The sequence below is a fragment of the Kryptolebias marmoratus genome, linkage group LG18 (assembly GCF_001649575.2).
Source record: "Kryptolebias marmoratus isolate JLee-2015 linkage group LG18, ASM164957v2, whole genome shotgun sequence".
Lineage (NCBI taxonomy): Eukaryota > Metazoa > Chordata > Actinopteri > Cyprinodontiformes > Rivulidae > Kryptolebias > Kryptolebias marmoratus.
Genome location: NC_051447.1, coordinates 9,607,860 through 9,624,877, shown reverse-complemented (window position 1 = coordinate 9,624,877; position 17,018 = coordinate 9,607,860). Strand labels below are relative to the sequence as shown.

The 17,018-nt window shown below is 41.3% G+C and overlaps 2 protein-coding genes across 2 annotated transcripts in view; one reads left to right on the top strand and one right to left on the bottom strand.

Annotated features, from left to right (window-relative positions):
• Positions 1 to 542: 542 nt before the first annotated feature.
• tigarb (TP53 induced glycolysis regulatory phosphatase b) overlaps positions 543 to 17,018 on the bottom strand; it is a 30,971-nt gene continuing 14,495 nt past the window's right edge. The window contains exon 6 of the mRNA XM_025004949.2: positions 543 to 2,144. Coding sequence (XP_024860717.1) covers positions 1,812 to 2,144 — 333 coding nt within the window. The 3' untranslated portion in view covers positions 543 to 1,811. The remainder of the gene's footprint in view (positions 2,145 to 17,018) is intronic.
• Positions 15,749 to 17,018, top strand: part of LOC108233283 (fibroblast growth factor 6) — a 4,587-nt gene continuing 3,317 nt past the window's right edge. The window contains exon 1 of the mRNA XM_017411648.3: positions 15,749 to 16,747. Within this exon, the coding sequence (XP_017267137.1) occupies positions 16,393 to 16,747 (355 nt within the window). The 5' untranslated portion in view covers positions 15,749 to 16,392. The remainder of the gene's footprint in view (positions 16,748 to 17,018) is intronic.

The window sequence follows — 17,018 nt, the reverse complement described above, 5'->3', positions numbered from 1 at the left end:
GATTTTCATTTGTTGTCATTTGTAATCATCAAAATTAAACGAAATAAACATTTGAAATATATGAGTTTGTATGTAATGTATGAATATAATATACAAGTTTTACTTTTTAAATGGAATTACTGAAATCAATCTACTTTTTCATGATATTCTAATTTTATGACCAGCACCTGTATAGTATAGTATAAAAGTCATTGATCTAAAAGAACAATTAGCAAAATCTTTGAGCTGTTACTTCTGGGAAAAAAAGAAAAATAATACATTCGCTAATTTTCTAAAAAGAAGCATAATCTGGGTCTTAGAATAAAGTCATAGCTGCTTGTGTAACAGGGAAATAGTTATACATGGTATTTTATATTTTCTGGAATTGATGTTTACTTTCACCTCTGTCTTTTTTGTGTGTCAATAAATCAGATAAACACAATCCCAAAAGAACAGCTTCTGGCACTAAAATAAAAAGTATATCAGAGCTGTATGAAAATGCTTTTTTGACAAATACATATTTTTTAACAGCTGTCAGTAAACATCCCCAAAAAACACAGATTTGTACCCAACTTAAAATCAACTTTAATTGTCATGTAAGAAAATAGGATTTTACATCTTAATATCTTATAATAATGAGCCATTTTCTTCACTGAGCATTATAGCGTAGCAAGTAAAAACAATTTTTCTTTCAAAAGTTAAAATAACATTAAGCTTTGTGGAGTCAACCAATAATTTATAATCATTGTTTGGACAAACTTCAAGCAATCCTCCAGTACTAATGTAAATGTTGTGTTTTTTGTTTTTGCTTTGAAATGACTTTTGGTATGAACTGGTGCAAAATAAACATAACTGAATTCAGCTAAATTGCTAGGTAACAGTTTAGTGAATCTGGACAGGAGAAAGAAGACTTGGTGAAATGACAAATTGCTGGAAAATATTTAGAGAAAGAAATAAGCTAAATAAAAAAAAAAGCATGGCTTGTCGAGGAGACGAACAAAGTAGACAGGAGTAGTGCTGGGAGGCTAGGCATACAGCAAAGAGAGAGGTAGCAAAAGTAAAGTAAAAGCCAGGTTAGAGATTACATTTTCAGCTGGAGAAATGAGATCGGATCGGGTTCAAGCTAACAAGTAAAGAGAGCGTGCTGGGAAAAAGGAAGGAGTAGTCCGAGAAGCTGATGAATGAAGAAAATAAGAGAGGAAGTCAGATGGAGGAAGGTAGTGAATCAGGAGGTGCAGAGAATTAGAAGTACAGAACTAGCAGCCCTCCAGCTTCGACCATTCATTGATTTAACCGACAGATCAACAGTATTTTGTGACTACGTTAAGCCTCCTAATTCAAATCCATTTCCACATGATTAGTTGTGACTAGAGCACAAACCTAAAATCATCATCTCAGATAATAACTAAAACAACAGCCATCAGGGTAAACACTTCTTTTCCTCTGGCAAATAAAAGCGGAAACATTGAGACACTGCATGCCTAATAAGGTCTAGAACTCCTACAGTACACAGCTGCCAAACCTTCAGTAAGTTTGCACAAGCTCATATGTGGGTGTGTGGCGGAACCAAAATAAAATAAAAAATAAACACCTCCTATTTAAAAAAAACTTAAATACATGGTTAAATACATGTTTTCATACTGTGATTTAAGATTTATGTGTTTTTAGGATGTACTTAAAATAGTTATATTACTGGATTGCAAACAATGTCTAATATGAATACTTTACATATTTTTACAATCCAAACAAAAATAATAACAGTTTTGGCTAAATGGCAGCATTTTGGCAGTCCAGCAGATGGCAGCAGAAACCTAATGCTTCGGGGCCCCTCATCACAGAGGTGCAGTGTCCGACCAGCTGATTTCCATAAACCTGACATGTCCTCGGCTGCCCAGTCGCCCACACCCAGGCCGGAAGCAATCACGACTCCCTCCGAGGTGAAAACGAAATCTCTCCGTTTTTCGCCCGCATTCCAAGAAAGCAGCTGCTGCGCCGAGGGTTGTCATTTTCCACGCTTCTGAGTGGGTGGCTGTCGGTTGTGGTTTTGTCACACAGAGAACCTGCAGGGACTCTCTTCCTTCCTGGACCCAGACAAGGAAGGAAGACATGGAGCCTGGGGCCAAAAGGTCCTGCGGTCGCACATTCCTCAACTCCTCCAGTGCTGCCTACAGTGGGGACCAAAATATCTCCTCGAGTCATGCAAACATTGCGGTTACAACATCACGTTTTCATTCAAACATATGGATGCATCGTATTGGTGACAATATCACAACAGCTGCAGTAAGGATAGGTGACATGTTCAAGTCATTTCGAAAAATATCATTTTATCAAACTTTAGATGCAGGAAATGATTTGGATTTAGCTGCTACTGCTGCACACATGTTCCCAAAAGATGTCTAAAGTAAAACACAAAGCTCACTTCTCCCTCTGGCTCTTCTCCTCCTGACCTCTTTACCTTTTAAAAAAAACCTTTATGAACCCCCATAATAAGCCTAACCAGTCAGTTTACACTATCTGCTTTCACTGTCATTTGCTTTATGTTTCTACAGTGTTTTATGTAGAAAATATGAGGGTTTAAAAAAAAGCACTTTCGGCTTTAAAGAGAGTATTTTGAGCTAAAATGTAACTGAGGTCTGTGGAAGATTGGGTGTGCAGTCTCTGCACCCCCAAGGGCTTTTAAAAGACAACCGTAAGTCTTACAGCAGTGAGAGACAAACTGGGCGAAAGAAGACAAGAGTGCCGGCGTTTTGATGCATAATTTGTATATGCACCAAAAAGAGTTGGTGGAATAAAACGAGTTGGTTTGCAAAGGTTTTCAAATCTTTAGACACCTCAAAAGTTACCTCATCAACTGTAGGTTGAACATACGATGGAAAAAGCTGTAAAAACTAAACTTTCAACTGCGATTGTGTAAAAACTATTCAGACGTGGAAAGTCCAGTTTTCTGTGACATGTTTAAGTTTTAAATGATGTTCGTGTTGTGAAGTATGAGTAACAGAGCTCTACAGAGGGCTGAGTTTTCTTCTGTTTTGCACATTTCTATTGGATGCCATTGGGTGTTTTTTCTTTTTTGTTGTTGTTGTTTTTTGTGCAATTGTTTTTGTTGATTTTGTTTATGTTGTATGACATGCCGCTACCAAAAGTCATGGCACTGTACTCCAGATCAAGCCGCATGCTTTGATGCACAATTTGTTTATTATAAGGCTGTGCAACAAGATACAAAACTAATTTTTTAATAGAATAGTAATCAGGGTGCTTCGGTGCTTCTGGACTGGAACTCTTAAAGATTAGCACGCATTCTTTTTTTACACTTAAATCAAATGCTAGGAAAGAAATAATAAATTACATGTTGAAAACCTGTTTTATTTTTATTTATATTAGTAATAAACATGAACACAATATGTCCCAACCTAACATATTTGACCTTTTATTTTTTTCTACAACTTTAATGTTACTTTAAAACTTTTAAAGCAATCATATTAGTGTAGGTTCTTTAGTATTAAGCAGTTTACATTATATACTAAGACTGCAATAAATCCTAGGCCTTTTTATTTCACGTACCAAGCGTTCATGATCTGCATTCTAATATTATATTTAATCAATCTTACGGACTCTCAGTGGCCTTGCTGCCCACATCTGATTTAGATTATAGTGATGTTAGCATAAATGTGAGGAATGAGGAAAATATTGGTTTATCACAATAGATATAGTCATTGCAACAACAAACAATAATATTGCCAACTGCAAGTGCTTCTAATATTGTGCAGCTCTGTTATATACGGCATAAAAAGTCTACATTTCATATAATATATAATATAATGGTTGTTTTTTTTTTCTTATCTGCACAGATACAAAATCAGCGCAAGATTATAGAAAAGACAGCGTTCTGCTCAGGAACCTAAAACGTAATGGGACAAATTTATTCGGTCTATTTCTCCCTTACACTAAGTTTTATTTAGCCAAACAGGCACTTTTTACCAGACTATTTTTGAAACAAGGTGCAGATCGGTTCAGCCTACTTGGCTTTGGCGAGGTGAGGTCTTAATTTGAGTTTGTTAGTTGGAAGTGGTCAGGAGGCCATTCCCCCCACCTCCCTCGTCAACCACTGATGTGAATGCCATCATTATGTAGCTGTATATCATCTCAGGGTGCTTGTTTGTGTGAGGCTCCTCGAGTCCAGAGCCGATGTCCCTGTATGGCTGTTCCGCAGGCGGGGACTGCACTGTTGTTATTTACATTCCACAAGTATACTCAGCTTCTTTATTTTGAGATATTTTGGGGGAATTATGCACATGGTTTTCATGTCCTATAAGATATAAGATTGTTCATATAGTAAAAACAAGTGATTTTTGCCTTTTTTCTTACTATTGCTTTTGTAGACTGTGGTTTTAGACTTCATGCTAGATGTACTTTCAGCTCCTCAAGGAGACAAAATACTCCATCACAGAGAAAACCCATTGGTTGTTAGCTTTAAGCTAAATGTCCTGATTAGCATTGGATGTTTCAGATATCCGGAGTCGGATCAGCGTGGTGTTTATATTGTAATCTAGAAATGGCCTTGAGCCAGATGTGTTCATGCGTGTAACGAATGAAAACCACAGGTCTGCAGGAGCGGCCGCAGCCGAACCAGAGTGGGCGCACACATCTGTCAATCAGTGGCTTCCGGAGTTTGTTGTCGTCCCGTGGAACTCATTTTCTTAAGTACATGCTTTCACTGACTATTTCTTTTTTTTGTTGTTGTTGTTGTTGTTTGTTTGTTTTTAAGAGTATATTCTGAGCGGCCACAAAGGTAATTTGAAGGAAGAAATAACCATGAGGAGAATTTAAAAACGTCAGTTCCTCCAATTGCACAAAATGACATGAAAGAGCCCACAGTGTTACTAAATTTAAGTTCAGTTCTCACAGGCGTACAGAGAGTTATTTTCCCTGGTTTAAACGTTGGTTGAAGTATGTAAAAAGTTTGGCTTTGACCACTTTGCTTTAAAGCCAAGTTCACGTATGGCTGTTTGTTACATTATGACTTTAAGGTGTATTGAAAGAAAGATCTGCCGGCATCCTTAGATAAATAACTTTTGTTAATTGGTATTTCATAATGCATGTGATTGTTTTGCCCTGAGTATACTGCATTGTTGTTTGTAGTTTTCAGGTATGTTTTGTTTTCCAGCCTTTCTGTGCACCAATCTGAACTCCTTAAACATGTTTTTAAACAACTCCACTTGTACTGACGACCTTAGTGGTAACGAGAATACTGGAGAGTTTACAAATTCTGAATAGGTAATTGAAATATTACCAACATGTGTATGAACACACCCGATGAGGCCTTTTTGACTTTGTCTGACTTTAACTACCTTTAGAGCTCTAAAACCAAAACACTGACGCTATCCTTGAATTTACTCAAGAAATAAACAAATAAAAAATGCAAGTTAAGCACCAAGTCCAAAACAAAACACCCTAAAAGGAAAATAAAGTATAATGTATCAGATTGTATTGCATCATATTGTACTCAATTGTATCATATTTCAGTGTATTCTGTAATATTGTATTGTATTATGTTCTATCATATCAAATTGTGTTATATTGTATTGTATTATGTGATATTCTATAGTGTTGTGTTTTATTGTATGGTTTTACATTTGCTGTATTGTATCATACTTTATTGTATCAGATCATATTGTATTGACTTTAGTGTATTGTGTCATATCTTCTATTGTTTTATATCGTACTGTATTTTATCATATTGTAGTTGATTGTGTCGTATTGTAAAACAGTAACACTTTATTTTTCCTATTTTGTAAAGAATAGTTTGACTATTTTAGTTATCAAAATGTGTTTGAGACGATGAAGCCTTCAGTGGTCACATGGTCATCGCAGCAATGTGAAATTATTTGTCAGGGAGATGGGGTCAAAGCCCTTGCAGCAGACAAGGTTAAAGGTCACACCAAGGGGCCCAAATCACTTCTCGGCAGTGCAGATGCATGAATCCCTGACCTTCTGATTGGTAACTAAATCTTTAACCCATAACCCAGGAACAAGGCAGTCGAGACTTAAATTCTTCCATGAATCCAGTTGGGACCAATAAGCACAATGGTAAATAACAGGAGTTTTTATTTATCTGGTGGTACCCGCAGAATCTTTGGACCCATTTTAGCTTCAGAATCACCGGGCTAGTTCCGGCATTATACAGAAGAGAAATGTGCCATATGATTATACGTGATGACAAGATGGTAAAGTTATAAAAAGGATCAAAGCGCCGACAATAATTCGAACCTTGCACCTCGACGCTGTGACACCTTTCAAAATAGCATCAGAAGCGCGGCGCTGTTTGCTGCACTGCGCCGTGACGCTTGAAGGGTGCCTGGGGAGCCCGTCTCATTAGGACAAACCAACTAACAGATGGATCACAGGCAACAGGACACAAGCAGCAGATCCCTCTGAGGCTTATATCGCATCATGCGATCAGTCGATGCTTTTGTTTATATATTACATGAAAAATGAAGAATCCAAGCAGCTCCTCCAAGTTTTACTCACAGTTAAGTGCCATTGATCTCCTTTAGACCACTTGCCAGTGTCTGAATGCTGCAATGCAGTGAGTTATTATCCCAGAGTCAGACAGGCTGTCCTAACACCTGTTTGACACCAGAGGGCGACGTCCTCATGTGGGATTGGTGGATTCAACTTTAACAACTCTCTTACACAGAACCAAAGGTTATTAAGCGTGCGTTTATGCTTGATTTGAAATACTTTCATTCACTTTTTATTCTTTTTCTTTGCAGTTTATGCACTGACTTATAGTTTCCAGATAAGCACTGGTGTAAAGGTTGTTGTGCTTTAGCTTGTCAGTCCACCTTGTTCGTGTCATTCCAACCTGCCCACCAGATGTCCCCACTGAGTTTAGGTGATCACCTGACTTATCTATCTGCTCTTACACCTGTTCCCCTTTTTTTCACCTTCAGCTAGCAGCCATTCCCTGTAAGACGACCATGTTGCTTCTTGTGCTTCAGGCTGTTCTGATGCCGTTTCATTTGCATCTTTCTGTCTTTGAATATTTCATTCTGTAATGTGAAAATACATAAAATGGAAGCAATTTAAAGAGGACTTCCAGCCAAAAGTGGGTTCCAGTAGATAACATATAATCAAAATAAAACGGTTAGCATTCTTTGAATGAATAATATCCCCTGCCCCACTCCTTTCATGCCATAGTTTTACACTAAAATAACAGTATGATTCAGTCTGATTCTTCTGGATCTTTCTTGAATGTCGTTTGTTATTAGTTGCTCTCCAGGACAGGCAGCACGCCGAAACCTCTGATCGACTCCTTATGGGTATAGATTTCATCCAGCAGGGGCCATGACAAAAATAAATGATTTGATCTTTGTTGTGCTGGCAGTCTGACAGCAGCTCTGTCCAGGATGACTCACTCTCAGCCGTCTGCCATGCCTGACGCTCTCCTCTAAACGTTGGCCAAAACGCCCCGATCCTCCTCCTGCCGCGGCCTCGCACTCACCCGCAGCGCGGCGCAAGGTGGACGCATCCTTGGGGCCCGGCGACATGGTTTTCATCCCACAGGGGTGAGAACAAGCAAAGCGGTGAGCAAATGTGCTGAGAGGATTCCTGGCATTCCTCCGCTCAGTCCTGGTGGCCTGGTTCGGTGTTGGGTTCCTGGGAGAGAGGGAAGAGGAGCCGGGGTGAACGTCAGTCGACTCAGCAGCTGACACCTCCTCTGATCTCTATCTCTTCCTTCAGTCATAAACCAAAGTGTCGGACTTTTCAGCAGGGCGGCCACATAAATACAGCTTTGCTTGGAGCCTCAATTAACATATGACAACTTTTTATAGAGAAAGGCCAGTTTGTTATGGCAGGGAGCTAAGGATGAGCACACGCTCAAGTTGCACAGCTTGGAAAAAAACACGGTGTAGGGTTAAGAAGTCCACAAGACTGAAGCTTTCCGATCTGATCTCTACCTTTCAAACATCTGATCACGTTGACGGGGCAAATTATTTGCTCCACTTTTTCCAGAAAAAAATTGTTTTAATCAATTCATTTTTTATGTACGGCACTGAAAGGCAAAAAGTGGGCAGTGATGTTTTTGCCTGCTTCAGTGAGCGGGTACACGTTCATTTGTCTGTTAGCAAAATATCTTATAACTTTCTGAATGTTAGAATTGGAAGGATATCTACAACTGATTGACCCCCCTAGCAAAATGACTTTAGTGAAAAAAGAAACTTTAGCTCAGTCAGTTTTGCAGACACTGAGCTAAAATTTAAAGTGGTAGTATCTGAGAATCATTCACAACCCATGCTCTGAGAAGTAACAAGATCTCTGCAGAATTACCGCTTTAATGTGGTGGAGGGGTTTGAGTACCGCTATGATCCCGGCGAATATGTTGTCTGGGGCATCAGCCTCTGGTAGGGCTCAGACGAACAGTGATTCGGAAACTTTGATGAACAAACACTGAACTCATCGGGATACCTTGCCCAGAATAGGAAAACTAGGGCACCTCCCTGGAGCCCGGCCTGGAGAGGAGCTCAACAGCGAGCGCCTGGTGGTCCAGCCTTGACTCCTGGGGCTCAACTGGGTCAAGCCCAAACGAGAGACCGGAGGTCACCTCCACATGGGCTCACCGCCTGCGAAGAGGGTCAGGTGCAGAGTGAACTGGGTGGCAGACGAGGGAGGGTCCCTGGTCATGCCAACTCCTGGCGGGATAGATCAGTTCTAGGTGGGTAAGGAGCTGGAGCTGGTGTGTGAGCTTGAGCGATACCAACTAGAGTGTGGATGGACTCTTTTCTACTCTGGAGTTGCCCAGAGAGAGAGAGGCAACAAGTGGGTGTAGGGATACTCACAACTTTCAGTTGAGCTCCTTGGCGTTGGAGTTCCCCTTCAGTGAACGTGAAGATCAACTCTCTGTGGCTTCGAGCTGCAGGAGGGAAAGTTCTATGCACCAAACGCTGCCTGTGCCGGGGCGGTTTGCAGCCGAGTGTGAAGCAGCTGGGATGAGAGTTATCTCCTTTAAGTCTGAGGCCATGGTTCTCAACCGAAGATTGTGGAATGCTTGGTCTTTGCGTCAAGAGGAGTTGAAGATAGCCTTGGAAATAGCATGAAGAGCTCCATCATCCAGGAGGAAACTCAGATTAGAGCCGCTGCTCCTCCATATTTAAAGGAGTCGGCTGAGACGGTTCAGGCATCTGATTAAGATGATCCTCCGAGGGAGGATTTTGTGCCTTCTGAGGTTTTCCAGGCACGTGCGACTGGGAGGAGACCTCCGGGCAGACCCAGAACTCGTTGGAGGGGTTATATATCCTCTCTGGCCTGGGAACGCCGTGGGATCCCCCAGGAGGAGCTGGAGAGTGTCGCTGTGGAGAGGGATGTCTAAGTTTCCCTCCTGGACTTGACCTGGATGGCTACAACGCTGTAATTTCTCAACATAACCTGATTTTAGGTTAAAAGCATAAATGGCGATGGGTGATATGCATTCCTTCAAGGAATGCTTGGTTTTAAATGGAATAATATGCAGACAAATTTAATAATCACTTCTCTGCAAATAAAATAGGTCAGGCAATCATCTAAAGCCTGCTCTGACATTAATCGTGCTGTGCTCACACTTTGCACGGCAACATGTCTCCAAAGTGAAGCTTGCAAAACTGTTTGATCACAGTTTGTTTAAATGTTCGCTTCTTTCAGCTCTCGTGGGACTCGGGTGATTGCCGAGCTCAAAATAAGATCAATGGTCATGATGCAAAGCAATCTACTACGCACGACTCAGAGTCTGCAAGCATTTTTTTCCCCATTATCTGTGGAGACTTTGTACCCAGAACTATTGATTACATCATCTGAATGTAATGTAACCTTCACAGCTCACATTTGGACAAATAATGCTAAATTATTATTATTATTATTTACTCAAAATTGTTTAAAACAAATCCAATTATATAAAATAAGGGTCTAAACAAAACTGGTTTAAATTATTGGAACCCCATTCTTAAAAGTACACTTTTTAAAATAATATTGTCACATTTACCCAAGAGACAGGTAATGGCACCTTAGACTTAAACTTCTTTTTAGAACTTTTAAAACAGCTGAATGAACTCTTGTACATTTAAACTTGTAATAAGCATTTTATCGGTGCAACATTTAAGTCCAAGACCATCATAAGCAAATAACTAAACAGATTAACCAGAGGGTGAGAAGCTCGGTCATCCGGGAGGGACTCAGAGTAGAGCCGCTGCTCCTCCACGTCGAGAGGAGCCAGTTGAGGTGGCTCGGGCATTTGATTAGGACGCCTCCCTGGTGAGGTGTTCCGGGCACGTCCCACCGGGAGGAGGCCCAGGGGAAGACCCGGGATACGCTGGAGGGACTATGTTTCTCGGCTGGCCTGGGAACGCCTCGGGATTCCCCCGGAGGAGCTGGCCCAAGTGGCTGGGGAGAGGGAAGTCTGGATGGATGGATGGATGGATGGATGGATGGATGGATGGATGGATGGATGGATGGATGGATGGATGGATGGATGGATGGATGGATGGATTAACCAGAGTTAATCTATTTAAGTTAAACTTAAACAGGAAGTGGTGGAGTAAACTTTCTATAAATGAGCATCTAGAATAAAATAAAAGGTTCAATGACAGTTTATTTAGCTTCTTTCTTTTTAAATACTGACATGAGCATGAAAAAGCGCCGTGTCACTGCCTGGGCTTAGCAAACGGCTGTAAAGTCACCTCTGCCTGCTTCTTTTCCCTTAGTCACTCTCCGCCTAATTTAGCAGCAGCCACATCTTCCTCTGCAAGGTGCACAAGCTGTACCCTTGACGAGAGGTATTTTTACAGGGCTGACCGCTCTTTGTCGTCCTCTTGCAGCTCTAGACAGAAGCAGATTCCTTAAAAGTTTCCAGGCGTCGGGTTAACAACCGTTGCGTGTCGGTTCGTTCGCTGCTTCTCCCGGTGTCACAAGTGTACAAAGCAGCAAGCGTGTTTTGTTTTTTTATTTTGTATTTTTGGGGTCTGTTGAATTATTCATTAGCTAGTTCAGCTAAAAGGTGAACCCCAAGCTCCTTTCAGGATGGTACTTTTGTGTTTTACAAGCCCCGGCTCGTTTGGATCAATCTCCAGGTCAGTGCAGAGTCATCTAAAGTTTCCATACTTTGAACAAAGGAGACAACTTTTTATTAATATGGGTTGCTGTAAAATGTATATTAGTGAAACTCACAGGACAGACATTAATAAAGACGGTACCTCAGGGTTTAGTTTTGTTGTTCCACCAATACAGCAAAATATCTCCACATCTAGACGCAAAGGTTTCCACCTACAACCGCATCCCTAATGACTTATCTGATCCTGCTTTACCAAATAAATATCTTCACATTTATTAATCAGACTAGCAAGAAATGAGCAATTTCTCTTGGAATCACCAGCTATGAAAACTTTTTTTTTTTTAATTAGGCCCAGATTTTTATTTACCATAATATTTTTGACTTGATCTTTAAAAGCTGATGATATTAACACACTGACTGCTGCAACGACTTTAAATAAATCTTTGGTCTCTGCAGTGGAACGAGTCTGTATGCAGGTAAACAGATTATTAACGAATTGCTGGTGATTCTGATGTCAAGCCAAATGAATCTTTTCTTTATCTGCAGTTCTGCAGCCTTCAAATTCTCTTTATTTTACTTTTAAATGCAGGTAGAAAACAGGAATCAGTTCATTTTATGCCAAGCACTCTTTAAGACTCTAACTTGTTAAAGATTTTTATATTGACTATCCAGGTATCATTAAAGAAAGAAAGAGATTCTGATGATGTTTGATTTCTGCCCGTTTCAGTTCAGATTTTTGATGATTTTAGTTGAAGCTTCCGTCTTAGTAGAATTGCTGTTTGCTTTGCTTCCCTCAGGTATTGTTTTCTCGGACTCCTACCTAAAAGTTTGACTTTTCTCTGCAGAGAGAAAGAACAACGTAAAAGAAGCTGCCGTGGGAAATGACTCCAAATGATGTGCCGCTTAAAAGGATGTCCTATAGATGCAGGAAACCGTGTAAAAGGAAATAAAATGTCATTACATGGAAATTTAACAGCCATCTGAGTCCAGTCAGGACTTCATTTAGGTCTACGTCCAGATTGAGGTCTGCCATTTTGGGGACCTCAACTGTGAATTTCTTTCCTCACGCTTAAGACTCTAGTGCTTGGGTTTTGCGTTCTTCAGCTAATATATGTAGTCAGTACAAGTGGGAGAAATAATCACGTGGGCTAGTTTCTAACAGTCTCTTCCTGTTGGAACTGCAAAACAGGTCTTGTTGATTTTTTGTTAACTTTAATCTTGCTTAAGAGAAAAAGAAAAACTTCAGCTGAATAACAGTTCTGTCGGCTGAAATATCGGTTTATTTTTATAGCTTTTGGAGCAGCAGCATTGTGTTTTAAGAGGTTTCTGCTGTTGTGAAGTTTCCACTTCTGCATCTGGTTGTCAACATTTTAGCCTTTTTGACAACTAAGACCAAGAGTTTCAGACCAGTCTTCCTTTTGAAGCCAAAAGTGACCTTATTTTTTGATAAAAGCCTGACTGGACAAAAATACGTGAATTAGGGTCTAATAATTGCTGAATTAATAAAGTGATTTCAGAAAAAAACACCAGAGCAAAGATCAGAAGGACTTTAGCTCATGAAACAATAAAAATTTAAGGACAGTTTTTAAATGACAACAGTTTTGTTAAATCTTACTAATTTCTGGTTTCTCTACACATATCACAAAAACAAACCCATTAAAATGCAAATGATATGTAAATAAGTTCTACTGTTGTGCTGTTCCAGCAAAAAAAGATGAACTTGCTTTTGATTTTGTTGTTGTATTTTAATTTTAGAAAGCAGTCATGACTGAAGAGCAGCCTCAGCATCACCCCGGTGTAACACTATTAGCCGAGTTAATCTGAAGAGCTCAGCACTGTCTCATTAACAAGCCAACTTCTTATTGATTTTTGTTCCTCTCTGTCAATAACCCAGTAGTTTTGTCTATTCAGGCTATTGGTTGTCTTGGTTTGCATAGCCGTGTGCTTACGCAGCAAATCCAGAACCTGTCTCATTAATTTGCCATTCAGAGACCTAAACTGCCCATCGTGGATAATAAAAGGTCTTATTTTTAAGATTAACCTAAATTCCAGATATTCATATTTGAAATGCTTCACATGTGGTGCTGTGCAAAAATCTTGGTCCACCCTTCAGTTCTTTTTGTAATCATTTAAAGTGATCGGTGGTTCTCCAGGCCTTCTGAAGGTCTTTCCAAGTTTTTCTTTGGACTCTGGCTGCTTTTTTATTCTTTTGCTGCAGTCCAACACCTGATCATTTTCAAAGAAATACCTTATTAACCCGTTTAACTCTGACTTATGAGTCATTCAGGCGTAAAAAAGGCTCAAAGGACAAAGCAGCGTTTTGTCAACACGTGACGAATGAGCAAAGAAGCCATTTTAAATAGGATCTTTAGTCCAGAAGTTTGTCACAAAAACACATTTTTACCCATTTTTTTTAGCCAAACCTATAAAAAATATACCAAAGCTAAACAGAATTTGATCACCGGCGAGTTGATTTGTGTTCTGCATTCTTCAGCTAATATATTTAGCCAGTGCTGGTCCATGGGAGAAATAATTTGCTGCATCATGTTGGCTGGTCTCCAACTATCTCTTTCTGCTTTTCTGCTTCCTGACACATTTCCACCTCATGTCTTTAGCTGAACCTACGAAAACCATCAACGATAAATAGTATTTTTGTCACCAACAAGCTGAAAAGTTGACACAGATGATGAACAGCAGGATGACGCATCTTTCATCTTTCTTTGTTGGATGTTTTTTTTTTTAAATTATTATTTCTTAAAGATATAACTTTCAGATACTGTCTTCTTATGTCCGTTTTATTTACTTCTTTAAAACACAGAAATATAATTCTGTTACTCATCTCACTGTACCTAAACACCATGCAAACATGCAATTTGTCAACTATCTTCACCTTATAAATCTATTGTTTTACTTTTTATATATATATATATATATATATATATATATATATATATATATATATATATATATATATCTTTAGTCCAGATATATATATATATGTGTGTGTGTGTGTGTGTCTATAATTCTGAATCTGTTTGACAGTAGCCAATTTATAGTTGATTTTTTTTCACGTCTCTATTTACATTCCATTGATTGGATTATTTCGGGACTTGGACACTAATAAATTTGACTCGTGCAGGTTAGATTTTCATGCCGGGGTGTGTTAGTTACAATAAGGATGCGCAATCTGACCTGGCAGAATCTTTGGCTGGGTAAACTTCCTGGACAAACAGCTAAGGAAGTGTCAGACAGCACTGCCATTTGCTCTGCTCAGACTGTTTTTACACCTTCCTTCTAAATAAGGCCGCAGGCTGCCAGGACATATGACCGCCGTCCCCGATTTGGGTTCTGGACACAGTATCCATCCATCCATCCTGTGATTGCTCAACCCCAATGAAAGTCAAACTCTCTCTCTCTCTCACACACACACACAGAGACCCTCCCCCCTCCCAGGTCTCCCATGTGAGGAAGAACCAGGTTAAGTTAGCCTATTTATTAAGAGGAAGACTAAAAATAACAGACTTGTTCGCCTTCAAAATAATATCCCAAACTATTACAGCTCAGAAAGTAGCTGAATACTATATAAGTGTGTGTTACCTATCATAAAAATGTGAGAAAAGCTTTAATTTTAAACCAGATATGATACAAAACTAAAGTGCTCTCTGATAATTAATCAAAACTGTCTGGGCTGCAAGCACGTTAAATGCAGTTTTGCTGTTTTGAATCTATCTTTAGCTTAATTTAATTTAAAAAAAAAAAGCAATACAAAGATTGTGGAAAGTATTTGCCCCCTTACAGAGTTCTTTGGGTTTGGCTTTTTTTGTCACACTTAAATGTTTCAGATCAGCAAACAAACTATAAGATCAAATGAAGATGGCCTTTTTTGAATTTTGAAATGAGAATTTCATGAATTAAAAGAAGATCTGTAGAATAAAGATAATCCCTAACCGGAGCAATTATCCACAAATGGAGACAACTTGGAACACCCGTGAACCTTTCCAGAAGACTAAAATTACTCCAAGAGTGCATCAACGACTCATCCAGAAGGTCCCAAACGGATCCAGAACATCTAAAGCTCTGCATGCCTCAGTTAAGGTCAGAGCTCATAATTTAACAATAAGAAAGAGACTAAATGGCCTCCAGGAGAGATTTCCACCACTAAGAAAAAAGCAGACAAAGCTCACATTTGTCACAAAACAAGACTTGGGGAAAATATTATCGCGACCGACGAGTTAAAAGTAGAACTCGTCCCGTTCCGTCTGCTGTAAAACTAACACTGCGTCTCAGAAAAAGAACGTCGCACACCCACAGTCAAATACGGTGGTGGTAGTGTGATGGTCTGGGGCCGCTTTGCTGCGTCAGGACCTGGACGACACGCCGTGAACTGACGGAACCACGAACTCTGCTCTCCGCTGCGAAATCCTGAAGCAGGACGAGCCTCGGGCCGAGCTCACTCGGGTTCTGCAGCATGGACAAAGACCCAGAGGCACAGCGGCACCAGTCCTCCGCCGCCATGTGGGAAACTCAGGACCGGATATCACAAACGCTTGGCTGCACGTGTTGCCGCCAAGGCTGGCTCAAATTATTGAAACCATGGATAAAATAGTTTGTCACATATGGATAATATGGACAGTCTTTAATAAACTCAGGTTATCTTTGTCTGATAAGATTCGTTTGATGCTCTGTGGAGGCAAATATTTTTACAGCACTGGTGACATAAAGAGACAAATATAGAAGTTGTTACTGTTGGGGGCTTAAATTAATCTAACCTCTCATTGAGGGATTAGAGGCTGCTTTACTCTGAGAAGGTTTTTATTTTGAAATGCGCAGCAGGAAACTCATCCTTCCACTCCCTCTTGCTTGTCTGACGCTGGAGTGAAGGTGCAGCACCCCCCCACCACCACCATCAGATCCGCCGCTGCTGCTGAGGTCTCCGAGCTCTCCTCCTCCCATCTCCTTCTTTTTCATGGAAGGGGGGCTGCGTGCGGCGGTGAAGTCACAGTGATGTCACTTAGGATGTGAGGGAGTTCTGGGGGGGCAAGGTGTGCTGGTTGTGCGCTGAGTGGTGTGGTGTGTGTGTGTGTGTGTGAGTCCCCACCACCACCACCCGCCCCTCACCCCCAAACCTCCACGGCCAGCAGAGCGGCGAAAGATGGTCATCGCCACCGGCACCAACTCAAGCTCCGACGCGTTCTGTCCTCCGCCTCCTGCTCAGATTTGGGGCTATGGCCTCGATCCCAAAACAAGCCCTTGCCGCCGCCATGGCAAAGGACAGGGAGTAAGAAGAGTCGCGTTTTCAGGGCAGGTAACTTCGCGCCCCGACGGGAAGCCGGATGGCCGCTGCGCAGAGGTGTCACCACGGCATGCGCAACGGGGCCCGGGCCGGGGCCGGCGCGCGCTGGCCGCTGCCGGCCGTCCTCGTGCTGTGGACTTCTCTGTGGGGGGTCGCCGCCTCCTACCCGATGCCGAGCAGGACTAACGCCACCTTGCTGGAGAGGAGGTGGGAGAGCCTCTTCTCGCGCTCCTATCTGGGCGTGAGCGGGGACAGGTCGCAGCAGAACTGGGAGAGCGACTACCTGCAGGGCATCAAGAGAGTGCGGCGGCTCTACTGCAACGTGGGCATCGGCTTCCACCTGCAGGTGCTGCCGGACGGCGGGATCAGCGGCGTGCACACCGAGAGCCCGCACAGTGAGTTCACTTTGGTGCTTGGCTTTTCTTTTCTTTTTTTTTTTTTTTTTTTTGGCAAGCCGGAACTCAAAAGAGTGGAACGCGCATGAAAGTTGGAGCCCCCGCACGCACGCACACACACACGCGCACACACACAGACCCCGCGCGCGCGCTTGTCTTTGCATGATATTTAATAGGCAGGGTCGGCGTGGATGAAAGTTTCCGAAAGCAAAAACAGTATACAGAGCCTCGCATCCGTGCTGTGCGAAGAATCCACCCCCCCTCCCCTCCC